Genomic DNA, 23,364 nt, shown 5'->3' with positions numbered 1-23,364 from the left:
ACTATGCCTACCTCACTCATCTCACTTCATCTTATCATGTAGGCATTTCATCATCTCACATCATCACAACAAGGGTTAATGCAGTACAATAAGATATTTAGAGAGAGAGAGAGAGAGAGAGAGAGAGAGAGAGAGAGAGAGAGAGATACCACATTTACGTAACTTTCGTTATAGTATGTTGTTAAAATTGTATTTTATTGTTGTTGTTAATATCTTACTGTGCCTAATTTATAAAATTACACTTTATCACAGGTATGTATGTATAGAAAAAAAAAACACAGTATATATAGGGTTCAGTACTATCTGTGGTTTCAAAAGTCCACTGGGGGTCTTGGAACATAACCCCTGCAGGTAAGAAGGGACTACCACAGTTCATTCCGTCTCATTGATGAGTAGTACTTCATGGTATGGATGTCCCACTGTTTGTTTCGTCATTCACCCACTGAATGGGTTGTTTCTAGTTTTTGGTATTATGAATAAAACTGCTATTTACATTCATGTACAGGTTTACGTGTGAACGTAAACTTTCATTTCTCTAGGATAAATGTCCAGGAACGCAACTGCTGGGTTGTATGGTCGCTGAATATTTAGTTTTTTGAGAACCTGCCAAACTAACCATTTTACAGAATGACTGTTTCATGTTACATCCCATCCACCATGTATGAGTGATCCAGTTTCTCCACATCCACATCTAACACCAAAGATGTTGTCACTTTTTTTTTTTAATTTCTTTAACGTTTTATTTATTTTTGAGAGAGAGAGAGAGAAAGAGAGAGAGAGCAAATGGGGGAAGCGCAGAGAGAGAGGGAGACACAGAATCTGAAGTAGCCTCCAGGCTCAGAGCTGTCATCACAGAGCCAGACGCAGGGCTTGAACTCACGAACTATGAGATCATGACCTGAGCCGAAGTTGGCGGCTTAACCAACTGAGCCGCTGAGGCGCCCCGTCACTATTTTTTATTTTAGTCATCAGTGATATCTCATTTGGTTTTACTTTACACTATCTCTAAAGGCTAATGAATGATGTTAAATATCTTTTCATTGCTTATTTTCCATTTGTATCTTTCCATTTGTCATCTTCAGTGAAATGTCTTTTACTCATTTTCTTTATTGAATTGTCTGTTTTTAAATTTTTGAGTCTGAGGAGTTCTTTATATATTTTAGATAGTAGTCTTTTCCAGATATGTGTTTGGCAAATATTTTCTCCCATCCTGGTATTTGTCTTTTTATCCTTCATAAGGTCTCTACAGAGCAAACTTTAAAAAAAAAAATCATGAAATCCAAATTATCAACTTTTCCTTTTATAAGCTGTGCTTTTGGTGTTAAGTATAAGAAATTATTGTCTAGCCTAAGATCCTAAAGATTTGCTCCCATGTTTTTTGCTAAGAGTTAAAAAGCGTTTTATGGTTTATGATTTATTTCAAGTTCATTCTTGTAAAAAGTATAAGACTTAGGTCAAAGTTAACTCTTTTCAACTATGAATATCTAATTGCTCCAAAACCATTTGCTGAAAAGTCTATCCTTCCTCTGTTAAATTGCTTTTGCACCTTTGTCAAAAGCCAGTTAGGTATATTTGTATGGGTCAACATCGGGGCTTCCTATGCTGTTCCACTAATCTATTTGTCTATCCCTCTGCCAATACCACACTCTTTTGATCACTGTAGCCATAAAGTTAGCCCTGAAATTAGATAAACTGATGACTCCACTCCATTCTTTTAGTAAATTGTTCTTATTTATTCAGGTTCTTTATCTTTCCATATGAGTTCTAGAGCAAACTTACTTTAATCTACAAAAAAAAAAAAAAAAGGCTTCCTAGGATTTTGACAGGAACTGTGTTAAATACACATATGAATTTGATGACACCTGACATCTTTACTATGCTGTCTTCCAATCCATGAACATGATATATGGCTCCATTTATTTACATCTTCTCTGATTTCTTTCACTAGTATTAAATAGCATTCAGCATAAAAATCCTGTAAAAGGTTTGTTAAATTTACACCTAAGTATTTCTTGTGTGTATGTGTTTGATTACATTGATTCTATTTTCAGGAAGAGACCGTAGAATTAGTTTAAATTTTTCTTTAAAAGTTCTGTAGGATTCTCCAGGAAAGGCATCTGATTTCTTTTTGGGAGTTTCTGATTACTAATTTAATGAATTTTTAATTTGTATCTATATATTCACTGCTAGTATACTGAAATGTACCAAATATTTCTAAAGAGAAAAATTGCTTTTTGTATCCTAAAATCTTGCAGAATATATATATTGATTCTAAAAATTTGGGGGTGAGGTGCATTCTTGAGATTTTTTTATAATTAGATCATTTGTAAACAGGGACAGTTTTATCTCTTTCCAATATTTCTCTCTTTTATTCTCTCACCTTAATGCACTGACTAGAATTTCCAACACTATACTGAATAAGTGTGGTGAAAGGAAACATTCTAGCTTTGTTCTCAATCTTGGGGGGAAGCATTCAGTCTTTTACCATTAAGTATAGTGTTTTCTGTAGTTGCTCTTTTATCGATTTGACGCAAGGCCTTTCTATTCCTATTTATTCTGTCAGGGCTTTTTTTTCTGTTAATTTTTATCACAAATGAGTGGCGAAATTTTTCAAATGCTTTTCCCACACTGATTGATACAATCATGAGATTTTTCTTCTTTAGCCTGTTAATATAGAGGGTCACACTGACTGATTTTTCAAGCATCAGCCTTGCATTCTTGGAATAAACTCTACTTGGTCAGGGTGTATAACTATATATACAGTATAGGTATTGTTCAAACGGTCTCTGAAATACTTGGGAGTCTTTGAAGATAAAGTAGACGGGGTATATTTTGAAGACATCCACATCAGACAGAAGGAAAGGGATCCATTTCATTCAAATATTTTGTTAAAGTATGTTCATATATACCGTGCAATTTACTCTCTAGATGTAAACAAAATATTCCCCGCTTTGAGAAACTTCAGTTACAATCCTAACTGTAAAGAACTTAAGAGTTCGTTTAGTCTATCCTCCTTGATAGCAACCTATCTTTTATTTTTAAAGCTTTACAAAACACACAAATGAAGGGGTACCTGGCTGGCTCACCCAGTAAAGTGTGTGACTCTTGATCGTGAGTTCAAGCCCCACATTGGGCATTGAGCTTATTTAAAAAACAAAACAAAAGACCCACACAAATGAAAATATCTCTTCTCTCTAATTTAATTCCCTAAACTGATTACCTCCTCTTTTTTATTCTTGAAGGAAATAAAAAGCAAATGGTGTCCGTCTTCTGTAAAATGTCTTTTGGCAGTTACAGAGCGATCAATCTATACTTACCTTTTATACAAAAGAAAAAACTATAATATTTGCTTAAAACAAACAGCTTAGTATCCCAAAAACAGAAGTTAGGATCAATTGGTTAAAAATAAAATAAAATGAGGGGCACCTGTGTGGCTCAGTCTGTTAAGTGACCGACTCTTGGTTTTGGCTCAGGCCATGAGATCGAGCCTTTCGTTGGGCTCCGTGCTGACAGTGCAGAGACTGCTTGAGATTCTCTCTCTTCCTCTCTCTCCCTGCCCCTCCCCTGCTCTCTCTCTCAAAATAAATAAATAAACTTAAAATAAAATAAAGTAAGATGATTCAGAAGATAATGAAAAGATCCTGGGTGCTGAATAAATGATTTCTGTATGATGACACTAGCCGTAATGTCTTCTAATTAACTACCTCTGCACACCAAGCATCTGTGAATTACAACCTAGTTTTCCACCCACTCAATGAAAAACGCGCTCATGAACCAATTCCCTATTCTGATCCTCTTTGGGATTAATAAGTTGGCATTCTGATTTACAGATAACCTCCTGTGTACTGAATAATGTGAGCCTCTCCTCTAGAGAGGAACCACCTCCCAGCATGTTGATAAATATTAAGTTTCTAGTTTGCAAAGCAGAGCATTAGACTCTGAAATGTACCACATCAAAGTATAATCACCTTTGTCAAGTTCCTTCCGAATGTCTAGCTGGAGTGACGTTTATGCTGCTCACCTCTTCGAAATGTAACATAACATGTAAAAATATTGGTAGATCCACTCGCTGTTATTTCAAGACTAATAATGCTAACACGACTTCAATATGAAGTGAGAGGAACGAGCAGTTTAACATTTTTAATATTAATGAAGAATTAAAACTGGAATCACTTAGCAGATCACAAACATGCAAATAACTCACTGCCAAGATATTTTTCACTATTTAAAAGCACCAACAATTTGGGGTACTTGGCTGGCTCAGTTGGAAGACCGTGCGACTCTTGATCTCAGAGTCATGAGTTTGAGCCCCATGTTGGGTGTAGAGATTACTTAAATAAAACTGAAAACAACAACAACAACAATTTTAAATTAAATGATTTTAATTCATAATGTGGAAAAAAATTATTTTTTTTCCACATTATGTGCTAAAGTTAGTGCTTTGGAGTAAAGAAACATTTTCTCTATTTTCAAGATGCCACTTTTAACTGAAGAAAACAGAGAAGGTGCTCAGTGTCACAGGGATATTTTACTTCCACCGGCACCACTTTGGCAGCTGCTTTTATTGGAATATATTAATTGCCAAAATACATTGGACTTGGCAGCTTCCTTCAAGAAATAAAACTGTTTTGTAAATAATATCAACAGTATTTTGTGAAAGACCAATGGAATCATCTAAGTTTTAGGAGCATTTTAAAAATTAGTGTCTCCATCCTGTTATTCCAAGACCCCAGCGTTTCACTGCAAACATGATATGCTGACTGTAAAAATGCCTAATTCTCAAGAAGAACAATCACAAATTTAAAAAAAAAAATTTTATGTTTATGTTTGTTTATTTTTGAGAGAGAGAGAGAGGCAGAGCACAAACAAGGGAAGGGCAGAGAGAGAGGGAGACACAGAATCCAAAGCAGGCTCCAGGCTCTGAGCTGTCATCACAGAGCCCGACGTGGGGCTCAAACCCACAAACCGCAAAATCATGACCTGAGCTGAAGTCAGACACTTAACCGACCAAGCCACCAGGCTCCTGGGAGCAATGACAAATTTAAGCATTTTCCTATGAATTAGAAGTTAACTACTATGAACAAATTGCATGTAACAAAATACGAAATTATAAAATGAGGTGACATTCATTCATGAAACTGGCAACAACAACAAAAAACCTTGAAATAATATTAAGAAAATGAGGAAGAATGAGTAGCAAAAGGAAAAAGACTTTTTTTTTTTAAGTAAGCTCTATGCCCAACATGGGGCTCAGATTCATGACCCCAAGATCAAGAGTTGCATACTCCACCAACTGAGCCAGCCAGGTGCCCCAAGAAACTAATTCTTAAAAAGAAAAAAAAAAAAATCACCATAGTTAGAACCACATACAAAAAAATGCAAAAATTGGCCAGTTAACAGAAATATAACAACACTGGGCAAACAGAAATTCCCAAGCAATTTCCCAATTTTAGACAGTCTCTATTATCCTAAAAACTCGCAAAAGCTATGTTTTGTTTCAGTGCCCTTGGAAGCAGATGGTAATGCACTAGAAGCTTATGTATACCACACACTAGTGTAGTAAACTAGAAAGCATGCATGATTATCTAGAAAAGTTACTTACAACTTCGCCCAAACTGGCATTTTGCTCTTGTGAAGCCACACCGTATTTGTTTGGCTCTTGGTATAACAAATTAATAATAAAGTTTTAAAGGATTTTGAGGACACTTGCTTAAGCTGGCTTCTAAATGAACCAGTCTAAAGGCAGAATTTAATATTCTAAAACACTGTAAAGTGGATTCTACAAAGAGCTTAGTAAAACTGCTTTAAAAGGTTTACTTTACTTTTAAAAGCATCTGTTGCTCCAGGTGCATGGTTTTTGTCTGGATGAAACTTCAAAGCAAGCTTTCTATAAGCTTTTTTCAAATCTTCATCACCAGCATCTTTGGTAACTCCAAGCACTTCATAGTAATTTTTACATTTGTTTATGCTGTGAACAAGAGAGTGTGTTATAATGTAAATTTCAAGGAAGAACTCCAGGAAATATCTCTAATTTTTTACTTATTAGAATACTAAGAAGAACTGTCTGTGGACTATTTCCTCAGTATCAAATGATAGCTTATCCCGTTAAAGGTTATTGCTTCATTCTCTTTTTTGACCACAGACCATTCCCTTAACCTCTTTCCAGCCTATGGAGAGTTGGCCATGAGAATGTCCTTGGTGCATTTTATCCCAACTACAGAGAAGTAGCAAAGCCCGTAACAATCATGGATGAAGGACAGAGCACACACTGAAGCTAGAATGAGAGAGTGAGAATAAGAAATTCCAAAACTCTTCCCAAGTATGTCGTAGCTAAGGTTAATTTAATACACACTGCATTCCAAGAGTTCTATTGTCACATAATGCAGACCTCACCAAATATCACAGCAACAATTTAGTGCATGTAAAACAATTACAAGTACTCTATGGCTTCAACGTCAATGCAAATTAACTCAGTTTGGCTATTCTAAAGAGAACTCATCTGTGTCACTCTAAGAAAGATAAAACCTCATAATAATATACATCACAGGACTCAAAAATGTTTGTTACACCCAATTTTCATTCTGATGAGCATACTTTTAAAGATTACTGACATAGCTAACTAAAGGTGTTAACAGATTTAAGCCCGGAGTCTTTAAAGAATATGAAGAAATAAAATACTCTGACTGGAGCAGAGAACACTAATACTTTTAAATGTTAACATTCTCCCCCAAACTTACTAATTTTCCTTCACTAGAATACAGTAACATTTTAAACATCTTCTGTGGAGTACTTTATGACTTTAGATGTGTTCCATGTGTGAGTCGCCTGAAGTAGCAACAGGATAAAGAGCTAAGAAATAATTGTTCACTGGCAGCTAAAGAACTGCAGAGTGACTTAAAGTTCTGAGACATGATCGATCTTATTTTACTACTGAACCTATAAGCCATCACAGTGCTTGATACAGGATAGGTTCTCAGTAAATATTTCTGGAATAAATGAGCCTTAGCCCTCCTTTTATAATGATCGCATTCAGGGGCACCCGGGTGGCTCAGTTGATTAAGCACCTGACTCTTGATTTCCACTCAGGTCATGATCTCATGGCTCATGAGATTGAGCCCCACTTTGGGCTCTGTGCTGACAGCACGGATCCTGCTTGGGATTCTCTCTCTCTCCCTCTCTTGCTGCCCCTCCCTCACACATGCTCCCCTCTCTCTCTCTCTCAAAATAAATAAACTTAAAAAAAATAATAATGACAGTATTCAACATTTGTTAAATGAACAAAGTAAAAAAAAAAAGAGAGAGAAGACACTGTATAAGATTATAGAAATCTATTTATAATCACACATCAACAAAAATCTGTTTTGCGGTCTTCTTTATGATAAAAATAATTAAAATTGGATGTTTTTACTTTGATAATAATTATTAACATTTTATTCCATAAACATGGTATTTCCTTTGTTTAACCAGCAATATTTATTGAGCACCAATTATGTCACAGACAGTGTTCTGGGCACTTGAGATATATTTGTGAATAAAACAGAGAATGCTTCCTGCCTTTGTAGAACCCATTCTCCCAGATATGTTTAGAAACTATGTGACAGAAAAAAAATGAAAGGGGACATTTATAGAACACCTACTGTGTGTCAGGCACAGGTCCACAATCACATATCCATGTTCCAAAATCCATAAAGCTCTGAAAAACGAAAGTTATTCTATAACCAATTTGATGCAGAAACCTGACTGAACTCTTTCAGAGGCAAAATTTGACCTCCTTGGATGTGAAGCTGCTATAGGGTTTTCATTTATCCCATTTAGGTGTGAATATGTTGCTGCAGAAATGTTACTATTAGGTTCTGGGCTGCTCACTAGAGGTTAAGTGTTGCTATGTAATGTATAACATATGCTCCTTACTATCTTCCTAAAATATGAACAATTCTGAATTCCAAACTACATTTGGTCCACAAAGATTTCACACAGAGAATTGCAGAATCATATTATACTGGCTATTTTACATAAATTGTTTCATTTCCTCCTCATTAGATGTTATTCCTATTTAACCAATGAGAAAATCAAGGCTTTGAATGGTTAAGTTGCCAAAAGTCATATAACAAAGTAATAGAGGGGAACTGAGTTTATTTGTTCAACAAAAATTTACTGATCAACTACTTTCTGCGGACACTATTTCAGATGCTATAGTGGTGAATAAAATAGTCAAAAGAATCACGATTCGCATTAAATTTACAATTGGGAGAGGGATGAACAATGAACAAATAAACAAGTAAAATATAAAGTACATCGTATGGTGATAAATAGAGAAAAATAAAGTGACAAAGGGGACTAGAGAATGGACAAGAAGGCAGCTATTTTAAATAGGATGATGAGGAAAGGCCTCACAAGTAAGGACTCAAACCCTACCTAGTCCGTCTGACTTGAAAATTCTGCCCTCAAAACCACGGTAAGGAAAAGGAACCCTTCGGACACCTGAGTAACCCACCTCTTCCTTTCTATCCGCTTTTCCTATCAGTATTTAAACAGACTTTTCTCTCCCAGGTATTTTCAAATGTTGGTTTTGGTGCCCAGAACGTGCCTTCTCTGCTTCTTGCTTAGTTAGTTTCCACAACTGCTTCAGACCTCAGCTTGGCTTTTCATTTTCTCAAGAACTCCAATTCCTCAAGACTCAGTTTGGTGCTCCTGCTGTATCTTCCCCAAAACCCTCTGGACTTGAGCCCTACCCCGGCAATTACCACAGTGTACTGCACCTACCTGGTCCGAGCCCTCTTCTAGACTATAGACCTCCTGAAGGCAAAGATTATGTCTTGTTCACCATATGTGGTGAATGGATGTATAATAGATGGACGGATGGATGAATGGCCCAATTTGAAGGCAGAAACGGTTAAGATCTAATGGTCAAAGGTGGTAAGTGCTATAATGTAGTTGGCATCAAAAGTTAATTTGGGGGGCGCCTGGGTGGCTCAGTCAGTTAAGCGTCGACTTCAGCTCAGGTCACGATCTCGTGGTTCACGAGTTCGAGCCCCGCGTCCGGCTCTGGGCTGACGGCTCAGAGCCTGGAGCCTGCTTCTGATTCTGTGTCTCCCTCTCTCTCTGCCCCTCCCCCGCTCATGCTCTGTCTTTCTCTGTCAATAATAAATAAAACATTAAAAAAAAAGTTAATTTGGAATAGAGGAGAACAGACTGTGGGACAAGGAATAGAGCCAAGAATATGATAGACACTATGTGAATGCAGAAAACAAAAGGCAGTGATAAAACACTAAACAATCCTAAAGTCATTATTACTTGGTTTGCATGCACAAGATGATAAATTATATGCCAGACTAACCCTCCAAAATTGTTTTGTTGAGATTTCCTGAGCATAAAAGGCTAGGCAATAGGAAAAGGCAGCCCAAGAGAGGACTGCTGGATAGGGTAGGAAAATTAGGATGGAATTCGCAATCTTCTGCAGATGTGTCTCAAGCTAAGAACTGTCACAAAAAGAGGTAGAAAAACAATTATTTCACTATTTTTTTTAATGTTTATTTTTGAGAGAGAGAGACACAGAGCACAAGCAGGGGAGGAGCAGAGACAGAGGGAAACACAGAATCCAAAGCAGGGCTCCAGGCTCTGAGCTGTCAGCACAGAACCCGACGTGGGACTTGAACTCACAAACCGTGAGAGCATGACCTGAGCCAAAGTCAGACGCTTAACTGACTGAACCACCCAGGTACCCCTTATTTCACTAATTCTTAAGTGTAGCTAGTTCTACTATATCCTCCTTGCACTGAGTTTTTCATCACATGTTAACAAGAGAAATTTTTTGAGAAGCCAGCAGAGGGGTATAAAGTTGACATCACCAGTGGACAGGCTGCAGACTACTCCATTATTTCAAGTAAGGCTCCAAATACACTCATTTACTTAATATTTCACACATGAATGAATTACCATTCATATATTTATTTCAATTTATATTTTTGATCATTGTGCCTTCACCAACTCAATGCATTTGCCATACTTTATACATATATATATATATATACATATATATATATATATATATATATATATATATATATATAGTTCACTCCTTGCTTAAAGTTTCAAGCGTTCTTCTCTATCTTCACCAAAGAATTTTTTTAAAAAGAAAGAAATAAACAAGAAAATAAATTAAGAAGAGGTAATCTATTACCTCCTCTGGAAGGAGATATGAACAACCAGTCCAGAAAGATCTGACTGCAAGCTCAACAACTGAGAAGTCAGTCTGGTGCAGCCTTTACATCTTCCTTTACGTGCATGAAAGCGTAGTGCGTAGGGCAGGACGGTCCTCTCTCAATTATTTTTTTCACGTTATAGCTGATCATTTGAATAGACTCCAAATTTAACTGGTGTTTAGGGAAATAGCTGTTCGTCCCTGAGACAAAGGACTATTTATTTTATAAGTTTAGCAAAATGATTTCTTTTCATCTACAGAGCTAGAGCTTAAATCAAATCCTAATCAAATCCCCATAATTCAAATGACTTAATAATTGTAACACAAGCGTTCCTAATAAACAGAAAGATGACCCAGTTAGTTAATGCTTTCACACTGATCTGGTAAATTTTTAAAATAAAAGATGGGCTTTTCTTCAGTGAGAAATTCAAAACCTCTTCGCATTAGATCCATGACACTTCTTCTCAATAACTTTTCAATAGATTTCAACTCAAAGACAACAAACAGGGTTTAGCGACACAGAATATTAGCTTTACAAAGTGATATACTTTTTCTTCAGTCTTACTGTAAGCTAGCTCGTACTTATGCAATGGCTGCAGTATTATTGCATGGCTTCTCCCATTGAGCCAAACTGTCACTGAGCAACTTGTTTGCATAATCGTGCTACCACAAGATAACATGGCTTTCTTCAGAAAAAATCCCCTGTGTATAGGTAAAACAAAAAACAAAAACATACAGCATGTAAGTGTTTGCTGGTGATTTGTTACCTTACTAAAGCAACACTTACAAGGGCTACTGTAATGAATAAGTGTTATATAATTCAGCTAAGCAACTCATGTAAGGTACCAACTGAAGTATTTTGAATAACTTAGGGATTCTACTAAAGAATGTTCCAATCATATTTAGTCCTCAAAGGAAAAAAAAAAAAAACTGCATTTAATAAAAAAAGGGATAATAAAATTATTGACCAGAGAAACAATCCCTAATACAACTATACTACTAAGCTAATACTTATACCCAATAAGAATTCATGGTCTCAAACTTGGCTGGGCCTCAACGCTAACCAGCGACCCTTCTGTTCCCTTTGCCTTTCCTCTCTGTAAATTTTCCATCCTTGTACCACTCTCCTCAAGCTTTCAATCTCATCTCTTTTCTCCTAACTCCCAGAGGATAACCTCATCTCCAATTTCACAGAGAGTATAGAAGCCAACAGACAGAAACTTCCTCAACATTGTGTTTGCATCTTTCCAATGCTGGCCCTATGCAATGTGTATCTGTACCCACTATCATCTTTCATTCCTCCATTCTCAAAATGTCCCCAGCCCAAATACTCAAAGAGACAGCAAAACAAAGCACTGTTCTTCCTTCCTTATTTCTACTATGACTTGAACTACTCCTCTTTTCCTTTCCAACTGAGAGCAGAGGAAATGAAGAAAAAAGATTCTTAAAGAATAGTGCTAGATTAGGGGATTCCTATGCTGCCAAACTTTCAACTCTCTTTTGGTGATATTTCAAAACATGTAAGTGGTTCTATAGTCTTTTAAAAGAAATCACAAAAATGATTCTAAATAGAAATCACATATAATACAATTAACTTCATGTAGGTCTTTCATTAAGAACATACCCTCCCAATCAAAAGTAAATTCTACAAGAAAATACAATTTGTTTTCAAACAGATATGGTTTCCTGGAATGCATCCCAGCACACTGTTTAAAGGTTCTTCTTGAAGAAATTCAAAAGGAAGTCTCTCAGTTATTCATCCACTTAATCTCACTTATGCAGCCACCTCTGACACAATACTAGTTATAAAAGTAGTTAGCAACATTACTTATACCCCAAAAGTGCTTCACTACCATTCATGTTCATAATGGCTTTACCATGATTAGGGAGTCTTTTTTCTTTTTTTTTCCCACCAAATACCAACATCTGTGGTCACACTCAGATAAAATGTTACAATCAAGCTTTAGCATCTAAATATAGAGTGGGAAAAAAGAAAAATATAAATACATTGATATTTTATTTTAAAGGACTTCAATTCTTTTTTTTTTTAATTTTTTTTTTCAACGTTTATTTATTTTTGGGACAGAGAGAGACAGAGTATGAACAGGGGAGGGGCAGAGAGAGAGGGAGACACAGAATCGGAAACAGGCTCCAGGCTCTGCGCCATCAGCCCAGAGCCTGATGCGGGGCTCGAACTCACGGACCGCGGGATCGCGAGATCGTGACCTGGCTGAAGTCAGACGCTTAACGACTGCACCACCCAGGCGCCCCTAAAGGACTTCAATTCTAAATTACGGTAAGAAAAAAAAGAATGAACCAAAAAGCAATGGAGAAAAAAAGGTGAGAAAAACAGGAAATAAGACTAGAAGAAAAACAGATGGAAAACAGGTAAAGAGAAAGACAATCTAAGTTGTTTTACCTACTCCTCACTTAGCTAGTTCACTGTACTATAATTCGCTCTCCATGTGAATTATCTGATTAATCACGATTTAGAGTCCTTCATTCTTACATTTTACTTTCCCTAGAGAGTGAGATTAGTACAATATTAATATGGCATCCCCAAGCTGTAGCAGAAAACAAAACATTATTTTCTCTAGGGTTTCACACTGAAAGGTTCATTTTATTCCCAGAAAATCTTTTCCTAATTATAAAATCAGTTAAGCCAGAGCCCCAAAACCCAGTTCACAATTTTCCAACTCTGATTCTTCTCTGTAAATAGAAGAGTATCAGGAGGTAAAACTAAAAACACTGAGGCAGAATAATTAGAGTAAGAAAACTATTAAAAGGAGAGGACATGGGAATGCAAGCTGGTGCAGCCCCTCTGGAAAACAGTATGGAGGTTCCTCAAAAAACTAAAAATAGAACTACCCTGCGGCCCAGCAGTTGCACTACTAGGCATTTATCCAAGGGATACAGGTGTGCTGTTTTGAAGGGGCACATGCACCCCAATGTTTACAGCAGCACTGTCGACAATAGCCAAAGTATGGAAAGAGCCCAAATGTCAATCGATGGATGAATGGATAAAGAAGATGTGGTATATATATACAGTGAAGTATTACTTGGCCATCAAAAAGAATGAACTCTTGCCATTTGCAACTATCGTGGATGGAACTAGACAGTATTATGCTAAGTGAAATTGGTCAGAGAAAGACAAATATTATATGACTTCGCTCATATCAGGACTTTAAGAGACAAAACAGATGAGCATAAGGGAAGGAAAACAAATATAATATAAAAACAGAGAGGGGGACAAAACATAAGAGACTCTTAAATATGGAGAACAAACAGAGGGTTACTGGAGGGGGTGTGGGAGGGGGGATGGACTAAATGGGCAAGGGGCATTAAGGAATCTACTCCTGAAATCAATGTTGCACTATATGCTAATTTGGATGTAAATTAAAAAAAATTAAATTAAAAAATTAAATTAAATTAAATTAAAAAAATTTTTAAAAATTTTTAAAAAAGGAGAGGACATTATGATGTTTGCCTATGTATAAAGATGCCCTTAAAGAAAGAATATAAATAGAAAAAAAACTATTCTACATTAATATAAGTAGGAAACTGAAAATGCTGTTGCTATTGTCCTCAATTTTCCTCTCATGAAATTCCCTGCTTTCATGCATACATAAGACAAAACAATTCTTCATCCTCTTTCAATACAATTATCTAAATACTATGCTGTGTCAAAAAATAAAAATAATATTCCTCAAGAGAAAAATACCTGGAAGCAACTTTGTGCCTTATAGTTACTTTAAAAGATGGAACCTTCCATAGAGTCAGTACTTTACAGACTGATGTGACAAAACAACATAAAATATAAGACACCCAGAGTTCAATTCCTCCATGTTTGTTCCTCCACTGAACAACAGTTCACACTTTTTTAGGTGTTACAACATTTAAAAGTTACATTAGTATCAATTATAGTTGAGATATAATTCACGTTTATCCCTACCTGAGAACTCCATCTACTTGATCTTTGGTGTAGCCTTTTCCACTTTCACCACTACCAGATATGCTGTCCTTCGTGCAATTAGGCTTGTTTTGGTCACCACAACCTGATGGTTTTCGGCAGTGAGGGCTATTTCCAGCCGTGCTTCCATTTTTCATAATTATTTCCAATAGTGCTGTGGAAAGATAAAGCACACTATGCCATGTAACATCATGTACATACATATGATCTTGAGAAGAAAGTTATAAAGCTGACAAATTAAGAATCATGTACTCCGAAAGAATTTAACGTAAGGCTCTTTTTTTAATTCCTTTATGTACTTGTTTACACACCACTAATCATCACTTACAAGCAGAATATTACTAAATTAAACCTAAAAACTCAAAATTACTATCACTTAATTCCTTATGACATACTTTCATTTGTCACATCATGGTAAAACTACAGAATACCAAAGAAAAAGAGATAGTCTTTACAGCAGCCAATGAAATTATCTACAAAGAAACAGAAATTAGACTTCCTCTTTATTTCTCAACAACAATAATGGCCGCTGAAAGACATGGGAATAGTATCTTCAAAATGTTCTGGGTGAATAACTGTCAAACTTGAATTCTGCACTTACTTTCTAGAAAATGTGCAAGATTACAACCATTTTCAAAGAAACAAAAACTAATAAAACTTACCACTAAGATTTCACTAGAGGATACTGTAATGTATACATTTTGGAAAGAAGGAAAATGCTTCAAGATAGGTGAAAAGGTGAAAGGGAATGGCATGCAAATACTGTGGTAAATGTATGAAAAAAATCTAAACACTGAGTCTATAAAACAATAATATAGATATGTCTAGGATTTGCTTTAAAGTACTGGAGGAACGTAAGAGGGCAGAGAAAATACATTGGCCATATATACTCATAAAGGTTAAAGATGAGAGGGCAATAGGAATTGATTATACTATTCTCTTTCCTTTTGTGTATGCTTGAAACTTTCCGTAAGTTAAAACTAAATAAACACAGGAAAAAAATAAAAGAAAGAAACAGAAATCCACCATGATGATAAAATATTTTAGTATGTTTCTGTTTAACACAATTTAACACAATTCAATGTCAGTTATTAACTGACATAGGGCAAATGAAAAAAATCACCAAGGATACAAATGATATAAACATCTACTTTGTCAAGCTTGAGCTAGGAGACATAACATTATCTCCAACAATTGGTGAATATTCATTCTATACAGGCACACAAAGAATAAAAATTGACTACATTATATACTTAGACCATGTTACTGTCTTTGAATTTTTTTAATATGAAATTTACTGTCAAATTGGTTTCCATACAACACCCAGTGCTCATCCCAACAGGTGCCCTCCTCAATGCCCATCACCCACTTTCCCCTCCCCCCACCAACCCTCAGTTTATTCTCAGTTTTTAAGAGTCTCTTATGGTTTGCCTCCTTCCCTCCTTTTTTTTCCCTTCCCCTCCCCCATGGTCTTCTGTTAAGTTTCTCAGGATCCACATAAGAGTGAAAACATACGGTCTCTGTCTTTCTCTATATGACTTCTCTTTGAATTTTTTAAGAATTAATCATATGTTCCACAATCGAATGAGCACAATGCATTTAAGTAAGAAATCAATTTAAAAATTTAAGCAGCAAAATCACAAATGGGTTAGAAAAAAAATTGAGACAACTCATGTATCAAAGAATCATAATAGAAATGAAAAAATAGAATTGAACAAAAATGAACATACTACTTATCAGAACATGTGGGTTAACAAATGGAGTTGGGACAACTGAATGTCCACATGCAAAAAAATGAATTTGGATCCCTTTGTCACACCATATACAAAAATTAGCTTAAAATAGATCACATACCTAACTGTAAGGGTTAAAACTATAGAACTGTCAGAAGAAAATATAGGAGTATGTCTTTATGACCTTGATTCAGGCAAAACATTTTTAGATAAAAGTACATGTGACAAAAGGAAAACAAGAGAAAACAAACTTCATCAAAATTAAGAACTCTATCCCTTTAAATAATACTATCAATAAAGTAAAAAGATAATCCACAGAAAGGGAGAACCTATTTATGAAATCATGCAAAATCATGCGTTCTACAAAAGACGTATACCCAAGAGAAATAAAAACATACATCTACACAAAAACTGGCTCACAAATGTTCATAACAGCATTGTTCATAATAGAAAAATATTGGAAATAATCCAAATGTTCATTAATTGATGAATGGATAAATAAAATGCGATACATCAATATAATGGAATATTATTCAGCAATAAAAAGAAATGAAGTACTGATATATGCTACAACATAGATGAAAGTGAAAGAAGCCAGTCACAAATATTGTATGATTTTATTTATATGAAATGTATACAATAGGCAAATGTATAGAGATAGAAAGTAGATTAGTCATTGCCAAGGGCTAGTGGGGAGAAAAGGGTGGAATCAGGGAGAAATGAGGACTGACTGGGGTGCCTGGGTGGCTCAGTTGGTTAAGCGTACAACTTCAGCTCGGGTCATGATCTCATAGTCTGTGAGTTCAAGTCCCGCGTCAGGCTCTGTGTTGACAGCTAAGAGCGTGGAGCCTGCTTCTGATTCTGTGTCTCCCTCTCTCTCTGCCCCTCCCCCTCTCATGCTCTGTCTCTCTCACTCTCAAAAATGAATAAATGTTAAAAAAAAAATTAAAAAAAAAAAAGAAATGAGGACTGACTACTAATGAGTAGAGGGTTTCTTTTCGTGGTGAAAAATTGTTCTAAAATTGTTTGCTGTAATGACTGCACAATTATGAATGTACTAAAACCCACTGAATGGTATACCTTATTTTTTTTAATAACACGTTTTTAAAATTTATTTATTTTGAGAGGAGAGAAAGAGAAAGAGAGCATGGGAGGGACAGAGGCAGAGGGAGAGAGAATCCCAAGCAGGCTCCGCACTGTCAGAGCAGACCCTGACACAGGGCTCGAACCCATGAACCATGAGATCATGACCTGAGCTGAAACCAAGAGTCAGACACTTAACTGAGCCACCCAGGAGCCCTGAAATGGTATGCTTTAAATGAATTAATTGTAGGATATGTGAATTATATCTCAATAAAGCTGTCTTATTTATATACATATATATAAATTTATATAAAATTATATATATATATTTAAAGATTCCATCAGTGTTGGCAAGTTGCAAACATATAGTTGTTTTATGTTTTATTTTATTCATATATATATACACACACACACATATATATATATATCTATATATCTATGTAGATAGATAGATTTTTTTTAAGAAGAAATAGAGTGTGAGTGGGGTGACGGGCAGAGAGAGAGAAGACACAGAATCCGAAACGGGCTCCAGGCTCTGAGCTATGAGCACAGAGACCAACATGGGGCTCGAACTCACAAACTGGGAGATCATGACCTGAGCTGAAGTCAGACACTTAACCGACTGAGCCACCCAGGCGCCCCTATTTATATTTTTTATATATGAGTACTTCTTTCAACGTATCTTTTCCCTAGTTAATGCATTCAAGAGTAAATACATAAGAAATTCAGTTTTTATAATATCTAGCTTTAGACAATACAAAAAAGTTCTCAGACACCAACCTATTAGTTACTAACAAGATAAGTGTAACACATGTTATATAGTTAATTGTTAACCATAGTTTAGTTTGTATTTAATGCATTATAATGTTAACACTGAGTGCAGAAGCCAGCATGGTCTAGAGATTAGGGGTTCACAACTTTTAAATGTGAAAAATTTTGTGAGAATTCTGGGAAGAAGGATGTGACAGCAGCTAAAAATTTTAAATCTCTGCCAATTCCCTCATAAAGTCTGCGCAATTAGATAGCAAAATCAAAACCTCATACACAAAATCCCCAAATACCAGAAGGGAGGGACGAACCACCAACAGCTACAAGATCTATGTGGGTTTTGCCATTGGTGTTAACAGGACATTTGCTAGTCCACAGAACAAAAGAACTCCAAAATAACCTACAGGGACTTTCTATATTACAACACATAAGACAAAACTGAGGAAAGCATGTAAAAAGAATGAGTTTTGCTCACTATAGTAGCATATGAGTGACAGGACCAACACTAAACTCCTACAGGCATATGGGGCACCTTTCATTTATGGTTTTAGATTTTTTTATCAGAAACGTTTTCTCTAATTATTGTTTTATTGGTTTTATTCCCTTGCTTTATTTTTCTGTTTCTCAGGACTCCTATTATATGTTTGTTGGATGTCCTTTAACTGTTTTCAGTATTTGCCATTTTTTCTATTTTTTTTTAATTTAAAATTTTTCCTCCTTTTAATACTCTCTTTTGCTTACACAACATTAAGTGTAGTTCATTAATTTTTCTTCTAGTCTTCTTTTTTGAATTGATTTTTTTCTTTTCATTCTTATTCTTTCCTGAGTTTTATCATCTAAGCTCTGAATGAATAATTTTGGCAGTTCTAATTCTAATTTATGGTGTACTTTCGTATTGTTTGTAACTTTTTAGTCTTTTCAGCTTGTTTTGAAGTACTGGTGTATAGTGTTTACCTGTTTTGTTGGCAAGTCTTTGTGGTGTATTTTCTTTGTCTTTAGAGATTTATTTTATTCCTATTTGCTTTTTTTTTCTCACAATAACTTTGTATCAAGTTTCAGTTCTATCTTTTTTAATACTCATTTTTTAAAGTCATTTTTATGTTAGGGTAGTTAGCTTTTCTAAATACACAGAGATCCTTCTCCAGTTTTTGGGTAATGTTTGAAAATATGGCTCCTTGCTATATAAGATCTCTTCACTCCTTTCTCTTTCCCCTCTTTATCTGGAATTACTCATTTCTTCTATTGCCCCTGCTCTCTTCAGTTGGGTCCTGTTCCCATCAGGTTCTCAGTATGGCTTTGCTCTGGACGAGATTTTTCACTGACTAGTTTTGAGAGTTTGCAGTGACCGTGGAGTTTCTATGCCTGTAAGAGTTTATCTTACTTTATTTTTTAATGTTTATTTATTTATTTTGAGAGACAGAGAGCAAGAGTGAGCGGGGGAGAGAGAGGGGAGGAGAGAGAATCCTAAGCAGGCTCTGTGCTGTCAGCAACAGAGCCCAACGCAGGGCTCAGTCCCACGAACTGTGATATTATGACCTGAGCCAGCATCCAGGGTTGGATGCTTAACTGACTGAAAGGGCAAATCACATATTCAAGAATATGTGACCCAAAATAACCAACACCCAAATATATTCTAGTAAAATCAACTGAACAGCTTTCTTACTTGAAAAAACAAATTATTGGTCTTCTCTTCCCTTCCCTTCTCTACCATTTGGCAGCTGAAGCCGGGACAAAGGAAGTTTATTGGAATCAAGAAGCAAGTATAGCCAAAAACATGGCTGAGATTGATAGGGCCTGCCCCAAAGGGGTTAAGGAGGCAACTCATTAAATATAGGGGAAAATGAACAAATAAGTATACTGAAGATAACAGGAGCCACATTTCTCACTGTCAGAGAATGGAATTACAAATATAGAAATGGAGAAGGCTAAAATGAACTCTGGTGGACTGCAAAGGCAGGCTTGGGAGTCTTAAACAAGTATCAAAATTAATAAAGATTAAATTACTATAAATGTGCATATGCCCACATACAAACACATATAACACAGAGATTTACATGCACGTACATATATTCATACAAACATGTATTTCCTACCTCTGTCTACTGAGAGGATCTAAAAGCAATGACATCTTTGTAGCAAGGAGTCTATCTAGTGTGTATATCTTAGTTTCCAAGTACCATTGTCCACTAAAAATAATTAGAGCTCCTTGGAGAAATAGCTGATTCCCAGGGCAATAAAATAAAAAGTGAGCCTGAAAATTTTTTTGTGCCAGAAAGTAAGGAAGCTCAAGGAATGACGAAGGCATGTCAAAAAGACACAGGAGTCAGCTTGAAGGGGTTCCTTCTGCCGAAATTAAAAATGATAGTAATGGATTAAATAAGAAACCATGAATCCAAACTAATAAGTAAAATTGATGTCAACTAATAAATTATAGAAAGAATGACAGAATTAGAAAACTACCATTTGACAACCATAAGACACTAAGGAAACACTCATCAATGGATGCTAAAAGGAGTTGGTGAGAGTTTGCTGGGGGACAGGACATTTACACAGTTTCAAAGTATTTTCCTATAAAATATTTAGTAATTACAAAGGGGAAAAGAAAGAGAAGTTTCAAATAGAGAAACCTGACAATCACCAACTCAAACAAGTGATCAAAATTAGCATTAACCAGGGGCATTTGGGTAGCTCAGTCATTAATTTGATGGTTATTCTGTGGTTATGTAAGAGTGTCCTTGCCTTAGAAAATATACATTGAATTACTGAGGAGTAACAGGACATCATGTCCACAACTTACTTTTAATTGGTTCAGGAAAAAATATAGTCAGAACAAATTGTGCCTATATGCGTGGGGAGGGGGGAGATAGCTGGGAAGAACAAAGGAAGGGCATGATAAAGCAAACGTAGTTAAGTTTTATCAAATAGGAAGCCTGGGTGAAATACACAAGGGAAGTCTATAATACTCTTGTGACTTTTCTAGAAATTTTTAATTATTTCAAAATTAAAAAAAAAAAAAAACTTAAAATGGGGAGAGTATATGCAAAACAATTTACCTGTCTTCAATAATTGTATTAGTGGAGTAGTGTTGGTAATGCTATTCTGAAACTATTATATATATGATGTAGCCGAAAGCAAAAAAATAATCATGACACATTCTATCATTTGCCATGGCCTTGAAAACAAGTATTACCATTGTGGAAAAAAAGAGATAGAAATGGAAGGAAGGAAGGAAGGAAGGAAGGAAGGAAGGAAGGAAGGAAGGAAGGAAGGAAGGAAGGAGGGGGGGAGGGAGGGAGGAAGAAAGAAAGAGAAAGAAATAAAGAAAGAGATAAAGAAAGACAGTCTAGAGAAGTTTAACATGCCAAAGTGCTTAATTTGAATGACAAGTAACAGCATAAACTCATAAGCTGTTTTAGTTTAAAAAAAAAGTTATGATCTAGCAGTCCGTGAGTTCGAGCCCCGCGTCGGGCTCTGTGCTGACGGCTCAGAGCCTGGAGCCTGCTTCGGATTCTGTGTCTCCCTCTCTCTCTCTGACCCTCCCCCGGTCATGCTCTGTCTCTCTCTCCGTCTCAAAAATAAATAAACGTTAAAAAAATTTAAAAAAAATAAAATTTAATTTAAAAATAAAAAAAAGTTATTTCCTAGTCTGTACACTGAAATGGCCCAGAAACACTGAACAATCTGGTAGCTACAGCATCCTTAGTGCCAGCTTGTAATGTTGAAACACCATTTTCCACTAAAAGAAATAAGGGCTTTTGGAGATATAACTGATTCCAGATCTATTACAGAAAAAGTATAAGAAGAGACTGAAACATTGCTATACCAAACAGCATAAAAACTATTAAAGACTATTGGGAATCTATACTCAGGAGCTAATCTAAAGGGGCTCCCTACTGGCCAAGGACCTAAGAAATACAGCTGACCCTTGAACAACCCAGCAGTTAGGGGCACCAATCCTCGTGCAGTTAAAAATACCTGCATAGGGGCGCCTGATCGGCTCAGTCATTTAAGCATCTGACTCTTGATTTCAGCTCAGGCCATGACCTCACGATTTTTAGGTTGGGTTTGTGAGTTTGAACCCCAAGTCGGGCCCTGCACTGACAGCGTGGAGCCTGCTTGGGATTCTCTCTCTCTGCCCCTCTCCCACTTGCACTCGTGCTCTCTCTCTCTTTCTCAAAATAAATAAATAAACTTAAAAAAAAAAAAAAACAAACCCTGTGTAACTTTGACTCTCTGAAAACGTAACTACTAATACCCTACTACTGGTTGGAAGGAAGCCTCACCGATAACATAAATAATTAAGTAATATATATGTTGTATGTTGTATGTACTATATACTTTATTCTTACAAAAAAAAAAAAGCCAGAGAAAAAACATTACTAAGAAAATTAAGGAAGAGAAAATACATTTACAGTACTATCCTATATTTATCGAAAAAAAATCTGATTAATGGGTCCACACAGTTCAAACCCATGTTGTTCTAGGGTCAACTGTGCCAATTAGCTGCTTTTGGAGAAAACAAAGGGAACCAACTCCTTTTCTTGAAAACTAATAAAAGCAATCAAGCACTTATCTGGTCTTTCCTGTATGAACTACACTACTGTGTAACCCTAAGAGAGGTAAGGGGAAATATCTCTTTATAGAAATAGTTGAGCTAATAAATGAAGAAATTATTTTTTAAAACTTGTGGAGCCAGATATGAAAATGGTTTTATGCGTTTAGTATTTACAGGTGGACAAAAAGTCCCTATGCATGCAAGTTAGACGTTATCTGCACATTCCCTTTCCTTCTTAGCACAAAAATACTCTTCCAGTGTGTTTCTGGACACCTTCCATGTTAATAGATGCTGAATATTGCTAAAGCAGGATCACACCACTGTTTTTTATTTTCAACAGTTTTATGATACTGAAAATTTTTCTACGATGTCATGCATAGGGGCTCTGCTTAACAATGGCTACACGTGTAAATGCCCTCACACCCAACATCCTTTGACTCCAAAGAGTGAAAATTTGGACAAGTTCCATTACCTCTGGGTCTCAATATCCACTTTTGGCATCTTAAAAATGGAATCAGTAAGGTTTTCTGTATTAATAATCTCTGGAACCAATGCCAGAGAAGGTAATATGATTCAGTTCAAATACTGTCAGAATTTAGAACATATCTGATTTTTCTTAGCTATCACATGAGATTTCATCTGCAATAATGTGCAATTAGTTGGGCAGATACAGTACTCATACACCAGACTACATTCACTTTTGTTTTCAAAACTATACAACATCATTTTATGCCTTCACTTTCCACACCTATTGCTTTGCTTTTGGGGTTTTGATGGAACCTGCATGTTTTTAAAAGTTTTTTTAATGTTTATTTTTGAGAGAGAGAGACAGAGTTTGAGTGGAGGAGGGACAGAGAGAGAGGGAGACACAGAATCCGAAGCAGGCTCCAGGCTCCAAGCTATCAGCACAGAGCCTGACACAGGGCTTGAACTCATGAACTGGGAGATCATGACCTGAGCTGAAGTCGGATGCTTAATCAACTGAGTCACCCAGGTGCCCCTGATGGAATCTGCATTTAATTTAAGTATACTTCGTATTAAAGACAAATAAAAA

General features: G+C 36.0%; 1 protein-coding gene across 3 annotated transcripts in view; it reads right to left on the bottom strand.

The window, feature by feature from the left end:
* Nucleotides 1-23,364, bottom strand: part of DNAJB14 (DnaJ heat shock protein family (Hsp40) member B14) — a 46,257-nt gene that overhangs the window by 16,094 nt on the left and 6,799 nt on the right. The window contains exons 2-4 of one of the 3 annotated variants that reach the window (XM_045056053.1): nucleotides 14,154-14,325; nucleotides 7,638-7,693; nucleotides 5,836-5,968 (exon numbers count right to left, since the gene is read on the bottom strand). In XM_045056053.1, coding sequence (XP_044911988.1) covers nucleotides 5,964-5,968; nucleotides 7,638-7,693; nucleotides 14,154-14,325 — 233 coding nt within the window. In that variant the 3' untranslated portion in view covers nucleotides 5,836-5,963. Of the gene's footprint in view, nucleotides 1-5,822; nucleotides 5,969-7,637; nucleotides 7,694-14,153; nucleotides 14,326-23,364 lie in introns of those variants that run through there. The other 2 variants (XM_023252912.2, XM_023252913.2) reach the window with 2 other exon arrangements.

Source organism: Felis catus, chromosome B1 (genome assembly GCF_018350175.1).
Source record: "Felis catus isolate Fca126 chromosome B1, F.catus_Fca126_mat1.0, whole genome shotgun sequence".
Classification (NCBI taxonomy): Eukaryota; Metazoa; Chordata; class Mammalia; order Carnivora; family Felidae; genus Felis; species Felis catus.
Note: the sequence above shows the minus strand (reverse complement) of the source record. Positions and strands in the feature narration are given on the sequence as shown.